Raw genomic sequence first — 16,325 nt, 5'->3', positions numbered from 1 at the left:
TTTGGTGCACTGGAGGTAGGAGGCTATTCCAGATATAGGAGGTGATATGATAACAGATGCAGGGTCATGAATGGGAAAAATAATCAAAGAAGGTGGTAAAGAGGGAGTAGTTAAGAGAGTGTATGAGAATCAGGGGTGACATTGTGCCGAGCCTTGAAAGTGAGGATAGGAGTTTGAACAATGTGCCTAATCCATCTCCGATTGGAGTCAATGGAACAATTGGGGGGACGTGTTGGGGGGACTGGTTCTCTAAAGTCCTCTGAAATAGAGAGGCAGAGAATTCCAGGTGAAATCTACTGAGAGTCAGGATCCAGGGACATATCTCCAGAGGTTTGTCTTGACTAGGGAAGGCAGTCAAGTTTAGTTCAGATTAGCTAACGCATGCTACCTAAACCCTGACAAACTCAACCTTTTTTCTAGTGTAGATGCAGGTTTTACCTGATTGAATTGTAGCCTGGGCTTCAGGTTAACTGTGTTACTCTGCATTTACCCAAGTTTAGCTAACCCATGCTAGCTACGTCCATCCTAAACTCAATTACTTTTCCTAGTCAAGGTAAACCCCTGGTAAGAAGGGTGTTAATGTCTGCCATTTTGTTCAAACTACTTGAATGAGAAAACATTGCTTTTATAGGCCAAGACACCTATAGAGTTCCAGTGGGAAAAAGCCCATAGTTATTTCAGTGACAAACTATGGCCATGTCTACGCTACCACTTTTGTCAGTAAAATTTATGTGGCTCAGGGGTGTGAAAAAACACACCCGAGCAACATAAATTACACAACAGAAGCGCTGGTGTGCACAGCACTGTCGGCAGGAGATCTTCTCCCACTGACATAGCTGCTGCTGCTCATAGAGGTGGTTTTATTATGTCAACGGGAGAGCTCTCTTCCGCCAGCTTAGAGCAGCTACACGAGCGATCTTACAGTGGAACAGCTGCATCACTGTACAGCTGTGACACTGTAAATTCGCTCATGTAGATATGGCCTATAATCCTATTCCCTACCCACAATTTTGCTCTATGGGAAGTCTGTGAATGCTCAGCCACAAGATGCCAGAGCAGGGGTAGACTTCAAGACTTTTTCACATCCAAACAACTGTTTCACACTTTCTTGAATCTATTCAGCAACTTTTTCAAATCATGCCCTTCTTTCTTCCCTCTTTCCCTGCATAAACCTGCTTAAAAGAAAACCTCCCTTAGCTCCCCTGTCTAGTGCTTGACCTACCTTGCATAAAAGAGAAAAAACAACCTGCAGCGGTGAATAAGGTTTGAATGTAAGACTAATTTATTCCCTTCCTTTGAAAACCTGTGGACGAGGTAAAGTTTTGTTTAAAAGTGCACCAGGTTGATGATGCAGAAAACCCAACTCGTTGTCCCTTTGCTTGTAGTGATTAGCAGCCAGGCAGAAAGGCAGGGAACTTGGCCTTCTATTTGGACAGAGCCTGAAGATTCATTAGGCATCCTAGCTCCAAGCACCCACGAATCCCTTTGCAGTCCTTTCAGGCATCCCTCTACTTCTTCCCTGGCAGTATGGCTCTGCTGCTATTGGTCTCCCTGTTGATGATTGTGCATTACCTCCCCATCTGAGTCAGTTATAAACCACAGATGGGAAGTCAATGTTGATAACTCTGAGCAGCATTTACTTCTACAGAGATTTCTTCCAGAAACATCACAGGTCTGTTGGAGAAGCATACCACCTAGAGCTGCTCCTTGCAGGCCTGGCTTGATGTGGTTGAGGCCTCATTTCTTGGGAGACAGGATTAGGGAGGTACATGGATCAGCAGGCTGGACACAGAATGTCTGTACTAGCTAAGATAAGGGGGGACACTCGGGGAACCATTTACCATGGACAAGATAACAATGGATAAGATAAATAAGGAATGTAAAGATGAGATAACAAATAAATTGTACATGGACAGAGTGGGGACAGAGCATGTTGTACAAGGATTGGTTCCTACAAGGTAACCAAGTCAATCCCAAAATGTGTGATGCAATGTATAATAAATGCAATCTAATGTGTAAATGTATATAAAGGAAGAAGTTTGCTGTGTAACTTTGGATGTGTGGTGTGCCCTGTAACCACCCCCAGTGCTTGAGCCTAATCAACTCATGCACAGTTTGATGGTATAGCTATAAAGAAACCTCAGTGATGAGTTCGGAGTTAAACTGAGTTGCTGGGAAGTGAGTGGATAAGGTCTCAGAAGCCACCCCAATATATTCCTGAGTAGATAGGGACTCAGAGGCTACCCCAACACTCCTCACATTCACCCGCCCACCACGCGCTCCAGCTAACAGAAATCACAAGTGGTTCCAAACAAGGATTGTTCATGTGAGGGACTGCCTCCAAATTGGAGTTAGGGGAACATGTTGAGTACCAGGTGATGGCTGCCAAGTATTTGTCCTTGTTTGCTGCCCCTTTTGACATGGAGTGTAGAGCTGCAAAGGGACCAAGGTCTGTCCCATTATTTGCACCATCACAATCTGCAGTATTAATTAAATGAATCCTTACCCATCTTCTTCACTTGCTCAAAAACTTCAAGAGGACATCTTCAAACTACATTTACTTGGGTCTTCCATCTGCTGGTTTTCTATTCTCCTAGTTTATGTTTACCACTCCCAGTGATCCTTAACCTTTGTCATTTTTGTTTTTCCTTTACAGTAACTGGAGATTGTTTTGCCCTCTGTATAATGTACACATACAAAGACCATTCCAAAATATAGGTTTTATATTTAAATGATTACATGAACTATGCAGAAAAATATATTACTAATGATCTTTAAAGACTGAAATTCAAGTGATCAGATTCCACATGCAGCATTATGAGTGTTAATAAAGGCAAGGAAGACTGAACTTGGTAAGTTTTTTGTGGGGATGGTATAATGAGGTTGCCTACAATGGCATATGGCCCATCTGCGACTGCTGTGAGCAAATGTCTCCAGCTGCTGGACATGGGGCAGTAGATGGGGTGGCTCTGAGTTACTACAGAGAATTATTTCCTAGGTGTGTGTCTGGTGGTTCTTAACCACATGCTCAAGTTTTGATCACCATATTTGGGGTCAGGAAGAATTTTCCCTTAGGTCACATTGAAAGAGACCGTGGGTTTTTGTTTGTTTGTTTGTTTTTTTACCTTCCTCTGCAGAGATCACTTGCTGGTTTGAACTAGGTAGTAAATAGTGGATTCTCTGGAACTCAAAGTCTTTAAAGCAAGATGTGAGAACTTTAGGTACTAAGCCAGAGGTTATGGGACAACCACAGGAGTAGGTGGCTGAGGATCTGTGGCCTTCACTGTGCAGGTCAGACTAGATCATGATGGTCCCATCTGGCCTTAAAGTCCATGAATAATACTCTTATGGACCAACTTCTAGCTGGAACAAATGGGATTGCTACTTTGGGTCATGCATCTCTCATGTCTGGAAAGCAATTTTCTGGAGTACTTATATGTGGTATCAAGTCTAAGCAGTAAAGGTACTTTCAATAATTAAACAATAACAATTTACAATTACCTCAATACAAGTTCTAATTAGTTTTTTAATGGTTATTGTTTTCACAATGCAATTTAAAGTATCAGTAAATGAATACATCAAGAGAAATTCTTGCTCTACTTTTGGCAAATCTGCATTTTGCTAGCTACCCCAGTGTTACATATGTAACGTAATGTATGAATTAAATAAATTTAAACCAGCTTCACTTTTTTATTTGTGCACTAAAAGTGATCACTTTCTGCAGGATAATGTTAATTAAGGTCTGCATTCTAATTTTGTGTATATCCACTTGTGTCTTGCAGATTGCCCTTCCCAGCTCAATGGTGCATATTCCACAAGGAATTCTGTTCTACAGATTTTGAAAATACATGGCCATGTTCTGGAGGGATTTGGGTATTTGTGCAAAAGGACTGGAATACCAAATCATGTGGTATGTACTCATAGGAAGTCTCTTTTTTCATAACCTTACAAGGCCTGCAGACTTTATGCGATCCTTATTGTGCAATACAGGGAAAAATACGGTACATCAGAAACAAAAACTGTCTTCTGCTCCACTCCTCATGTGATGCTTTATTCCCTCACACACTTTTAGTTTGCCAAAGGATCATTTAACCATTGTCTGGCAATTTCCAAAGGGGGGGGGGGAAATGCTGGGTTACATCCAAAGGAAGGGAGGAGCTTTTTAAAGTTTTGTATTTAATCTGATTATAAATACACAACTTCACCCTTTTAACATTAGTCATGTCTGTGCTAGAAGGGAGAGTACAAAAGTGCCTGACTAAAGAGTGCAAAATTTTCCATAGTTTGGAACTGTAGACAGGCAATTCAAACTAACATTTCAAATATATCATACTCAGCACCAGAAAGCGCAGCAAATCAGGAGCAAGCCTAAAAATAAACAACTTCTCCTAGGATCTAACACATTTCCTTATATCTCACTGGCTACTTTTCAGAAGGAGTATTAGACAAAAATAATACAAGTGGGAAATAAAGAGAATGACCTACTTTACAAAAAAGAGCTCTCTGTAAAGGTTTTGCTCTAATTGACGGTGTGGAGTTGCATAACCAAATAAGGAATTACTGTTTATGCCTGGAGTAGCTGAGAACCTTGCTTTAGGTAATGGAGTTCTAGGGCCTGATACTGTTTCCACTAAAATCTATAGCAAAGCCCTCATTAACTTAAATGGGGGCAGGGCCCATAGTCCTCATTATGGACCCAGCCCTGTTATCCTTGGGTCATGGGACAGTCAATTAATCTCAAGTACTGGGAGATAGCCATCAAGATTTGGACAGGGAGGAGGCAAGGATACAATGTTTTATGTTGCTATGCGTTTCCATGGGATCGGAATATTTCTTCTAGTTGTGGATCAGTGGTTTGTGATGTTACTCTTCAGTTTCAGAATTGTACCTTTGAAGACTGGGCTGTTAGCAAAAATATAGTATTTAACACTTACACCATAAGGAGCTTGTTGGGTTATAGTTGGCTAAACCCGAGGATCCTCACTTCCTATAAGAGGTGAGAAGGATGGTCTTGTAGTTGAGTCATGGGTATAAGAGCTTGTGACAGAGGGGTTCTGTGGCTCTACAACAGACACCCACTGTCATCACCTAACCACTTAGTGCTTCAGTTTCCTCAATTATAAAAAGGAGGGAGTGATATTTACATCTCTCCTTGGTGTTATGAGGCTTAAATCATTAATATTTATGAAGGGGATCATCAGATGAAAGGCTCAGAGTATTATTGTTTTTAAAGTGTGCCTATAGCAGAGGGTTGTAGGGTACAGCGATCCTACCCCTCTCTGGGTATAAGAGTGCAGCGCTGGTGACACCAGCTGCTCAGCAGGTGTGTGACTCACCCACGCTTTACCTGTCCCTCCAGGAGGAAGAAGGAGCCCCAATTCCTCCTGTTCCACTCTGCACTCACATCACTTTCTGCTGCTCTTGCCTCAGGTCGGGAAATTTAAAAATCTCCTTCCTGTTGCTGCAGCCAGGTGTGAGTGCATCAGTCAGTTAATCAGTTACAGGTTACAACCATGATATCTTTGAGCAGATATCTCTGAGCAGGCTGGGGACAGGAGGAGAGGGGGGCTGCGGGGGAGAGAGAGGCGAGTGAAGCTCCTGGGATGGGGGAGAAACCATAGATTCCCTGAGGCATGCAGCCAGGAGGCAGCAGCCAGCAGTTGCAGAAGGACAGGCAGAGGAGGTGTACCGGTAAGCGGCTTTTTTTTTGGTGGAATGTTTCTGGAGAGAGGGGGGGGGGATGCATGCATGGCGCCAGGGGACCATTTCTGAACACAGGCACGAACATCTTCCAGGATTAAGTCCTGTGAAAATGTTTGGGAGACTTTTTAGTGAAGAGATAGGATAATATCACCACCATCTGCATCTTCATGTTTTTTTTGGGATAAAGATGCAAGTGAGAACTTGCAGTGAGAACTCCCCAGTGTAACACAATTCATCTGGAGATAGATGGATACATGCCTGCCTGCTTATGTTGTTATTTGTGTGTGTGTCTGTGTGTGACTGACTGCTGACCCAGATGTTCAACATCACAGAGGCTTCAAAAAAAAAAAAAAAAAAAAAAAAAAGAAAAAGGACATGCCCCTGAAGTGCACCTCTTGTGTTAATGAAATGTTGTGTGTCTGTCTGTCTGTCCATGCAAGGCAGCAAACATTACTGTTGGCTTTCAGCCCAAATTCTTCCCTCCTAACCTGGTCACTATAACAGAAGAGCGGCATAGCTCAAGAGTTTTAAACCCACACTCCACATTTGCTGGCCAGCTTAAACTGCGATCGTTTCTTAGGATCAGGGACACCGCAGAATTAGCAAAGATCAACTGCCGCGTTACGCTCTGTAGTTCACTGTGCCTATGTATAAATATAGCTAAGTTGATATTTGCTCTCGGCATTGTGAAGAAACCCTCCCTGTTTTTTTCGTCTTCTGTGCTTTCTCTAGCTCCAGCGTCTCCTTTTCTTGGATCCTCGCCTGTCTCCTCCCACAGAAAGAGGGGGGGGGGAGAGAAAAAAGGTCACGTATGTTTGGAAAATATGTAGGTCAGTGGAACATTTCCTGCACTTGTGCAAAGGGAGGCAGGGGAGGGAGCGCTCCTCTCCTTCTCTCTGCAGCTTTTTCTTCCCCACCCTTTTCCTCCCAAAAGCAAAACCACACGCTCTTCAAAAGGGGGGAGACGGGAAGCGATCACCGGGTCCCTTTTCAGCCCTGACCAATTTTGCAGCCCAGCTACATTTTTCTTGCAAGAGAGTCCGATTATAGCAAAGCAGCCGCCGCCTTCCTCCCTCCAGCTAATTCGAAACCACGCACTAGCACTCCCGCAGGAGCTGCACCCCGATGATCGCCGGGCGCAGGCCGGGCTGCGCCCCAAAAGCCCTGCTGAGCGGGGGTGGGGGACGATGCAGGATTTGCTGGGAGGATGCTCCCTCCTCGCCCCCGGGGCACCAACTTTAAGGAGAAGTCCCGGGGTTGCAGCCTCCCTGCCTCTCCCCTCAGTGCATTTAACTTAATGCACCAGGACGGGCCCCAGCCAGCAGCCCCTCTGCCCCCCGACTTCCTTCTCCTCGCCCCGCAGCAGCAGGCCGGGGTGCCGGCTGGTTGGCGGCCCCGGTGGAGCCCGCGCTGCCGCGTGTCTCTGTGCGGTGCGGCGGGGAAGCAGGAGCCCGGCATGCGGCGTCCCCTTGCACCATGAGATACAGCGGGGGCAGCAGCAGCAGCAGCAGCAGCAGCCCCAGCAGGAAGGCGGCGGCGGCGGCGGCCAGACCCCCGGGCTTGTCGTGTGCGAGGACGAGTTTGCCGGCTCCCGAGCCTGGCCCCTTGCGAGAGTGGAGCAGCCGCCGCCGCAGCGGCACCGGGAGGCACCACAAAAGCGGCGGCGGCATCAAGCCCAGCAGCATCCGGTGTCAGAGCGGCCGCGGCTCCCGCGCTCAGCTCGCCACAGCGGACAGCAGCAGCAGCTGGGCTAAGCCGGGACCGGCCCGCCTCCCCGAGCACCCCAGGTAAGGCGCAGCCCCGGGGGGGTGGGGGGCAGACAGCGAGCCAGGGGAACTGGCTTCCGCGCGTGTGTGTGTGTGTGGCTGGGTCAGCTGGGTCAGCCCCCCTCACACACGCCTCGCAATTTCCGCGCCCGCAAGGACAGGGAGACGCGCGTGGGCACACGCACAGCTCCACCCTGGCCGGGCATGACAGGCTACCCCCGCCGGAGTCCAGCCAAAGGGGAACCGAGCCCGAGCCTGAGCCCTCTGGGCTCTGCCCCAAGCTCCCACCATCCGCCCAACCCGGGTTTCATACTGTGGGCGGGGTTTGATCCCCTGTGGCCCTCTGGTAGCGCCTCACACACGAGCTTCCCTTCCTGGCGAGCGGGATGGAGGTGGTGTGTTCTGGGTTACTCACTCCTGTCAGGGCGCTGTATAGCCAATGGTTTGCATTTTAATGGACATCACCTCTGACAGTAGGAGGTGTCGGCAAGAACTTGGGTTGTCAGCTACTGTCCATTCAGAAAACACACACACACACACACACACACAAACAGGAGTTCCTTTTAATTTTTGAGTATTTGGCTTGAACACGGAAAGTGAGTTGGGAAAGCACTGATGGCCCCTTCGCCTCAAAAATTTTCATGTGGCTGTATACATACAGAGTCGAGGAGGGATCTGGGCATTGATGCTGCAGTCCTTATTCAAGCAAAGTTCCCATTAAGGTCGGTGAGAGTTTTTTCCTGAGGACTGGGCCACAAGGTTGTCATTTGCCAAGAGCCTCTTGTAATTTAAACCATTTGTCAGTTTTCTTCTAGTTTTCTTTTTGTTTGCAGACCAGAAAAAAGTTGCTAAATAGACTTCTAACAACATGGACTTTGTTTCCTAAAGAGTTGTGTAGTGTTCCTTTCCTGTCAGGGCACTGCAGTGATTTAGCAATTAGTGAGGATGCTAATCCGAAAACTTTACTTGATATTCCTTAACTGCTTACAGGATGATATCTTACTTTCACTCCAGTGATTTAGAAATAATTAGCTGTTATAAATATTATAGCCAGCAGAGGAACTTTAATCTTTTTATGGTACTAAATCTGCAGAAAGGCTATAAAACCCCTTCGTGTGGGCATGCATAAAATGAGCTTTAAGTGTACAAATTCAACAAGTGTCCACTGTGGCTGTACCTTGAAGTGGAAAATTGTCTCCTTCACTCATGTATGAAATGCTAATTTGTATCCCATAGTGATGTTTGTTTAGTTACATTAAATAATTAGTGATTGCAGTTTCATGATGTAATCAGCTCATCCATTGATCTGTGTCTGTTTCTGAAACCTATTGGCTGGCTAAGGAAAGGCCCAAACAACCAGAATGCGTTTAGGAGTAATGTTATTCATGTGAGTACCCATGAGTAACCTGCATGTGTGAGGGTTTGGGGCCAATAATATATGTCATGAACTTAACACTAACACTGTCTCTTCTTGTATTTTAAGATACAGAGCCATGATTTCATCTTCTTTTCAGTAAAACTTTCAACAAGTTTTTCTGTAACAATTATAAGCAGTGCAAGTAGTGACCTCTATAGTTAAGGTTGCCCAACACTTCCCATTATAAACCTCTATTTTCAACTGCTTAACTTCATGAAAAGTAAATGTTTTCGGCTGAAATTTTCCACGTTGGTGTCTGCCTATGGCTGATTTATTTATTTTTTAATTTTGAGCTAAAATAGTCCAGTCACTTCTGAGAATGATAGTAGGGAAAAATATATTGTTTTGTCCATGTTAAAAAAAAATCTTACAACCATTTCTTTGGGAAGCTCTAATGCCTCCATGATTTTGAGCAGGGAATTGAAATTTGGCAGGGATGTCACCTCGGTGGCAGGGATGTACCTGTGAAAATGTAGGTTGCTTCTGTGAAAATGTGTGCAAATTTGGCCAAGTTATAAGCTTTTAAAAAGCCTCAGTTTGCACATGCTTGGTGGAGACTTGTTAGAGTTCAGCTGCTAAATTTTCTGAAGACTCTGTGCTGAGCATGCACCATCTCCTCACAGCTCCACTCCGTGCACGTGCCATCTCCACAGAGCGACTGAGCATCCTCCAACCTAAGGCTGCAGGGGCTGAGCAGGCAGCTTCCCTGTGGTTGCTCCTCCTCATTTCCAAAGGCTGCAGTGGTGCTGAGCACCAGAACTGAGAGGAGGCACTGTGGAAGAGATGGAGGAAACAGCAATGCTCAAATGAAGAGGAGTGATAAGTAGTGGGGAGAGGGGAAGGAGATGCAGGGAGGGAGGATTTGGGCATGGTTAGGAGCAGAAGTGGGGGATAGGGCAGGAGCTGAGGGGGTCAGAAGATGGGATGGGAACAAGAGATGGAGAAGGGCAAGAATTGGGAATGGGGAAAGACAGGAATGAAAAATGGGTTGGGAGTAGCAGAACAGGGGCAAGGTTGGGAAGGAATCCAAGTGGATAGCAGCAGGCGAAGAGACAGGGGCAGAAGTTGGGGAGGACTGGTACAGAAGGATCTGTAATGACTAGAGCACATACCCCTCCAGAACCTGGAATTGAACCTAGTATTTTGGCGTCGTAACATTCCTTTGATAGCAATTTGTTGTGAAAGCTACTGGCAAAGTGTGTGTCTCCATCCTCTTCTACTGGCAGGTCCATATAGAAGATGATAACCTTCTACTGCTACCAGTTACTCTGTTAACTCAAGTGATAGAGGACTTTGCTGTGGATCTAAAGAACCCAACCCAGCCCATGTGGGGCTCAACATGCTTCATGATGGAATTTTTGTTTTTTCAATTTTAAAGCTTTTAAAAATCGTAGGAAATTGCATAAATGTACATTAAAAGAATATTAAACTTGCAAAATTCTATGGAAAAATTGTATATGGTGATGTAATTAAAGGCAATATCACAAGGGGCCAAATTAAGGTTACATGGGTAGCCTTAATTGTGGTATTTCCTAACTTTTGAGTGCTTGACTTGGCAACCTTAATATTCTTTTCATGTAGGGTTTTTATATAATGAGCATAAAGATTTGAAGAGCTACTGTCAGTTAAATACATATTTGTTTAAACATATATTTCACTATGTATTTTCTATGTTTACTTTCTGTATTTCTCTTATCTCATCCTGGACAATGTAGAATTTTAATGAATTTGGTTTTACTTTTGTTTATAGTTAGCTTCACTTTCAGGTTCCTAGTGCTGCAGTGTTTGTGTTTCAGATTCTGCAGAGGAATATTTATTTGTGTAAACATGGCAGTTTCTGTTGGTTTGATTTTGTTTTCCTGTTGGCCCTAGGTTTTATGAAAAAAATGTTTATTATAAAATTAGGGTTAGATCCTTCAAATACTTATTTTTGTGAATAAGTTCTCTCACACAAGTAGTTCTGTGGAAGTCAATTCAAGATGACAGTACCCTTTTAACAGATTTGTTATGAGACTGCTTAATTTTTTAAAAAATAAATGGTTTATTGTCTGATTTAAACAAAATACAGAGGTATTAGTCTTGTTGATATTATGTTATTATCTGGTATGTCACAATACTTATTCATAGTATAAGGCTCTGGTCCTGCTCTGTGATTCACTGTGGACTGCTGGGCCTGCATGGAGCCCAGTTCACTTCGCTGGGGGAAAGGAAAGGAAGGAAGGGAGCAGGATGGGAACAGAGAGTGACAGCTTCGTTTCTATCCACTAGGAATTAATCAAAGATTTCTAAAAAGTCATACCAAATCTTTTCAAATTTGTGTGAGGTCCCTCTTTGAAATGTTACCTGCTTTTTAGCTGCCAGGTCAGCCAAGTTGCTGTGCCAAGCTTCTATCCCTGGCAGCAGTCTGCTCTTCCATCTAAGCAATATGAGTCATTGGGCTACAAGCTCTGTTCTAGAGAACCAAGCTTTCCTTGAATTGGAGAGTTTCTGAGATGAAGGGATATATGCCAAATGTAGTTCTGGGAAATAATTCTTAAGATGTTCTTGTTATTAGATAAGTCCCAAAACATGTGAGCCAGTGTGGCTCCAGGTTATGCACAACTTCAGCAGCAATTTGTTTAGGCAAGGCCCATGCACTGTAGCCTATGCAGGGACCAAGTATATTTTTAAATGCTAGACTATTTTTATCATAATGAACAAAATTTACCTTTTTTATCTAAAGACTTTATATTGTTGCCAGCTTCTGGATGACAAAATAGTAATTTTTTAAAATTAAAAGTCATTCTGATAATATTTGCTAGCTTTTAGATGAATTCATCCTGATTTTTTAAATAAACAGTCTCTCACTATTTTTAATCAGTTGCTAACACTACTCTGTTTTCTGGTACAGACACCAAAGTTGGCAGTTTTTCAAACTAGCAAATACACACACACGACTATATTATACTGGGTGGATTGATTTAAATAAAAAATATATAAATCACCAATTTGAATCATGATTTAAATCAACAATCAGGAAACCTTGATTTAAGTGATCAATTTTAATCATGTGTTATATTTATGCTATTTATTTTCTTAAAGAAAGGTTGATTCTCACTGGTTAAGTAAAACATGTTCCATTGTAACTAACTATATCCTGTACTCTAAATTTGGTGCATTTTTTTGCTAACCAGGAGGATATCTATGTCTATAAACATTTAATGAAGCAATTATATAGCTTAACTAACATTTATTCAGATTCTTAACTTTTAGATATTTTTAGTATGTTAGAAAATAGTGAAATATGCATTTCGTATTTACCATAATATGATTAATTTTTTACTTGTGATTTGTGTCAAGCTGTATGTGAATGGAAATTCAAATTAAATAAAAAATGCACAAAAACACAATTTAAATGTTTTAAAATCAGACTTAAATGTGCTGGATACATAAGAAAAAAAGTTTATCAAAACATATTCTACATTCAAAACTGATTTATTACACAAAGAAAATATCTGTAGTTAATGAATTGCCCTGATTGCTTCTGGTCACCATGTCCTTCAAGATTTTAGAACCAGTAGATCTCATCCTATCACACCTAGTTTTTCGTGATAGACTGGAAGAGGAAAACAAGCTTTCCTGCTTTTTTCAACTCCCACTTTGTTTCTTAACTTTAAATGACCTCATCATTAAACTGAACTAGCTGAATAAACTGAAATGAAAAAAATATTCTACCTATTCCTGCAGAAAAGGCTATCACTGTCAAAAGCTAGTTTAGAACGTCAACCAGTTGGGTGGTTTGATTCTATTTAAAACTTGGCAGAGGTACTGCTCAATATTTGTTGTATTTAATTTACATTATTTTAATAGTTTAGACCAGGGGTAGGCAACCTATAGCACGCGTGCCAAAGGCGGCATGCGAGCTGATTTTCAGTGGCACTCACACTGCCCAGGTCCTGGCCACTGGTCTGGGGGGCTCTGCATTTTAATTTAATTTTAAATGAAGCTTCTTAAACATTTTAAAAACCTTATTTACTTTACATACAACAATAGTTTAGTTATATATTATAGACTTCTAGAAAGAGACCTTCTAAAAATGTTAAAATGTATTATTGGCACGTGAAACCTTACATTAGAGTGAATAAATGAAGACTTGGCACATCACTTCTGAAAGGTTGCTGACCCCTGGTTTAGACCTTAACATAAATTGTCAATTTCAAATTTAATTTTAAATAGGTTTAATTAAAAAAAGACCTATACTTAATTTAAATAAAAATATTGGCTTGAAAAAAGCCAATATTTTAAAATAACTGATTTGTATGCATCCTGATATTATAAAATAATAGCAGACTCTCATACTTTTTCATGTTAGAGTGTTGTTGTAGAAGCAGTTGGGGGAAAAAGAAAATACCGGTACAGTCCACCCTCGCTATAACGAACCTGTCAGGATCCAGGCCTTTTGTTCATTATAACCAGGGGTTCATTATAGCAAAAGGACAATCACAACGAATCATAAACTGCTGGAGTAAGTTAATGAAGTCGCCTTGGATAGAGGCGTTAGCTTAATTAATTAATTAATAATAATTAAGGCTACAAGTTGGTCAGGGAGGGAGAGTTTTGGTGACCTCTGCGACTTCAGCCCCTTCAGAAGCGGGACTCTTGGCTCCCAGCTGTCAGCCCCAGGTGGTGGGAGGCAGAGTGAGGGCCCACTCCTTAGTTTTTGCCCTTGGGTTCAACCCTGCATAAAAATTGTCCATGAATATGCAACATCCCTCCACCCCCCCTTTTTTTAATAGTACGGTAATGAAGGGCATTATTCCAAGGGTGTACTGTATCTAAAAGCACTCCTGAGTTTTGTATTTCTTGTTCAAGCTGTTTTGTGTTATTTAATAAGCAATATTAACCACACTTCCCAGTGGTGACAGCGAAACCGTGTATTGGACACTGATTCTATTGAACAAATAGACGTCTCTTTTTTAGAGAGCTGTCAGATTGTTCCGTCTATTGAGCAGACCAACGGTATAGGTTCTTGGGTCCTCTGTAATCAACATTCAATCAAGTTAAAAATAAAATATACAAAATAAAGCCTGGAGCTAGAAAATACATTTTTAACAAATTTAGGTTCTAATTTGGCAGTCACTCTTACAGGTCTGTCACTATGATTTATTCTGTTTTAAGAAAGCACATACTTCATTATTCAAACTTCATATTTTTATGTTCCTTCCTTTAAAAAACTTGACCTCGCTGGATAAGGGGAATCACTGGGAAGAAAATTGAAACTTACATATCACACCAAAATAATTTTTTGCATCAGAAGTTTTTGACACAATCATATTGGGTTTGATTTAATTTTGATATTTTGCAGTTGATGAACTGTCCACCACATTTTCTCTTAATTCACACTTTGAGACTCCAAGCAACTTTTTACATTGAGGGCTTCTTTTCAGAATGAAGCTCTCACTTTGGCTGTCTGAATCAACAATTCCTGTGGCGCCTCTGAATCAAACTCTATGAAACTTAACATTGCTGGGTTATCTGACTTCAATCAAATACAACAAGTGGATTGACCATTCAAGGCTTGCTCGCACAGTAGATCCATTGACTGAAGTGGGAATACTCTCACTGATATGTGATACTGAACATTATCTCTTGTATTGTACAGAAGAATTGGAATTAATTTTCCAGTTGCAGGAGTTGATGGATATTGCATCTCATTATTCATAACCTTTGTTTTTGCAAAGTTATCAGTTTGGGGGCAGGATTTTTTTTTTTTTTTTGGTTCTAACTAGATGTATCTTCTTCACTAGGCCTTATGGAATAAGTCTGCAGATTCTACTTCTGGCATTTTGTCTATTTCTGGTTTTCTCATCCAAAACAGAAAAAGGGTTTAAATTAGAGGCTTTACATTAGACAAATCCATATGGTATTTATACTTCTAGTGAAAGTTTCTTTAATTTATGGTAACAGAAAAAGTTGCTTTATTATTTCTGTATGGCCCAAGGGCATTCTTTACCTTTTCATTAACTCCATCTTGTTCCTCAGACCCACATCTATATTGTTCCATCTTCAGTTACAAATTTTTTTTTTCTATTTCTCATATTTTAGTGATCTTGTGCTACATTTTCAGGTACCCTAATAAGCCTTTTTTTAAAAAGAGAAAAAAGCCATTTTCTTATTTACATATGGTATTTTCTCAGTGTTTCTGCAATGTACAGTAGTATGTCCAACTAGATATCCCGATCAAACAATAGTTCTTTTCTAATTGAAACATGCTGGTGTATTTTCAACAATTTCAGGAAGAGTAATGCAGAGCACAAAGATTAGTCATACAAGTTATTGTTTTAACAATTGTGTTGTTTTTACGATAAAGACTAGAAAGTCTCTATTACACTGTATATTGCTACTGAATTCTTTTGATTTCCATTGAAGTCAGAGGAAATTTTGCCTGAATAAGATCCATAATCCGTAATACTCATAATACATAATAATCAGCCCTCAATCTGATTGGTCTCCGAGAGATAATAATCAGTTTAATCTTTCCTCTTTCTCTCAAGCACAGGGGCCAGGTTCTCAGCTGCTGTAAATTGGCATATCTTAGTTGATTTTAACAACTACAATTATTGAAATGAAAAAAAACTGCTGAGAATGAGGCCCCTAATAGCCACATTTTCCTTAAAAATATACAATGCAACCTTTTCAACAACCAAGTACCTGGCAAGTATTCAAACTTGCCAGTATTCAACCCTTAGGAAGCAGAATTTCATTTGGGGCCTGATCCTGCAGTCCTTATTAAGGCAAAGCTTCCACTGACGTCAAAGGGAGTTCTGCGTGACAAAGGGCTACAGGTTTGGGCTTTTGAACATTTCTGTCCCCAGCTTCTTAGGTAGGTGTTATCGGAGTTAAAAACAATGAACAACAATATGGAGTGCTTACTATATATAGTGATTTTCATCTGAAGACCTCAGAGCAAAGTAAGAATTCAACCTGTTTGTTGAATCTGCCAAAGCAAGATTATACAGGTTTTCTTTTGAATTTTTGAAAATTATTCAAATAATATCCACACCCATACTAACAGCTGCATTTCTTTATTCAGTGGAATTGCACAAAAGGTAAATTTGACTGAAAGACTGATTCACTAATGCTATACCCCCAACATTATTGTAGTTTGTGTATTTGCAAAAATCAGTTAACAGGGTACAACATTTTTTCTTCACCCTATTAATCCCAGCTAAAATGGCATCATCTCACAAAGGCAATGATGAGGGGCCTATCCAACAAAAGCATCCTTGGCTTCTTGAGTCACAGAGGCCATAGATGATTTTAGCTGGCTCCTCGATGACCAATGTATGTAGGAGAAAAGATCAGCCTGTTGTGGTGGATCTAAAAACACTCCTGCATGCTGTGGATTTATGGGGAGGACGATCATGTAAATAAACTCTTTCCCTCCTGTATTCTGTTAC

At 41.6% G+C, this 16,325-nt stretch overlaps 1 protein-coding gene across 2 annotated transcripts in view; it reads left to right on the top strand.

The window, feature by feature from the left end:
- Nucleotides 1-16,325, top strand: part of NPAS2 (neuronal PAS domain protein 2) — a 234,864-nt gene that overhangs the window by 79,905 nt on the left and 138,634 nt on the right. The window contains exon 4 of one of the 2 annotated variants that reach the window (XM_039519941.1): nucleotides 3,783-3,910. Coding sequence is in view for 1 of the 2 variants with exons in the window: in XM_039519940.1 (XP_039375874.1) it covers nucleotides 7,180-7,490 (311 nt within the window). In the remaining variant the exon portion in view is untranslated. Of the gene's footprint in view, nucleotides 1-3,782; nucleotides 3,911-7,179; nucleotides 7,491-16,325 lie in introns of those variants that run through there. The other variant, XM_039519940.1, reaches the window with a different exon arrangement.

Source organism: Mauremys reevesii, linkage group 1 (genome assembly GCF_016161935.1).
Source record: "Mauremys reevesii isolate NIE-2019 linkage group 1, ASM1616193v1, whole genome shotgun sequence".
NCBI classification, from domain to species: Eukaryota; Metazoa; Chordata; order Testudines; family Geoemydidae; genus Mauremys; species Mauremys reevesii.
The sequence above is the reverse complement of the archived record's forward strand: the minus strand, read 5'-3'. Positions and strand labels throughout refer to the sequence as shown.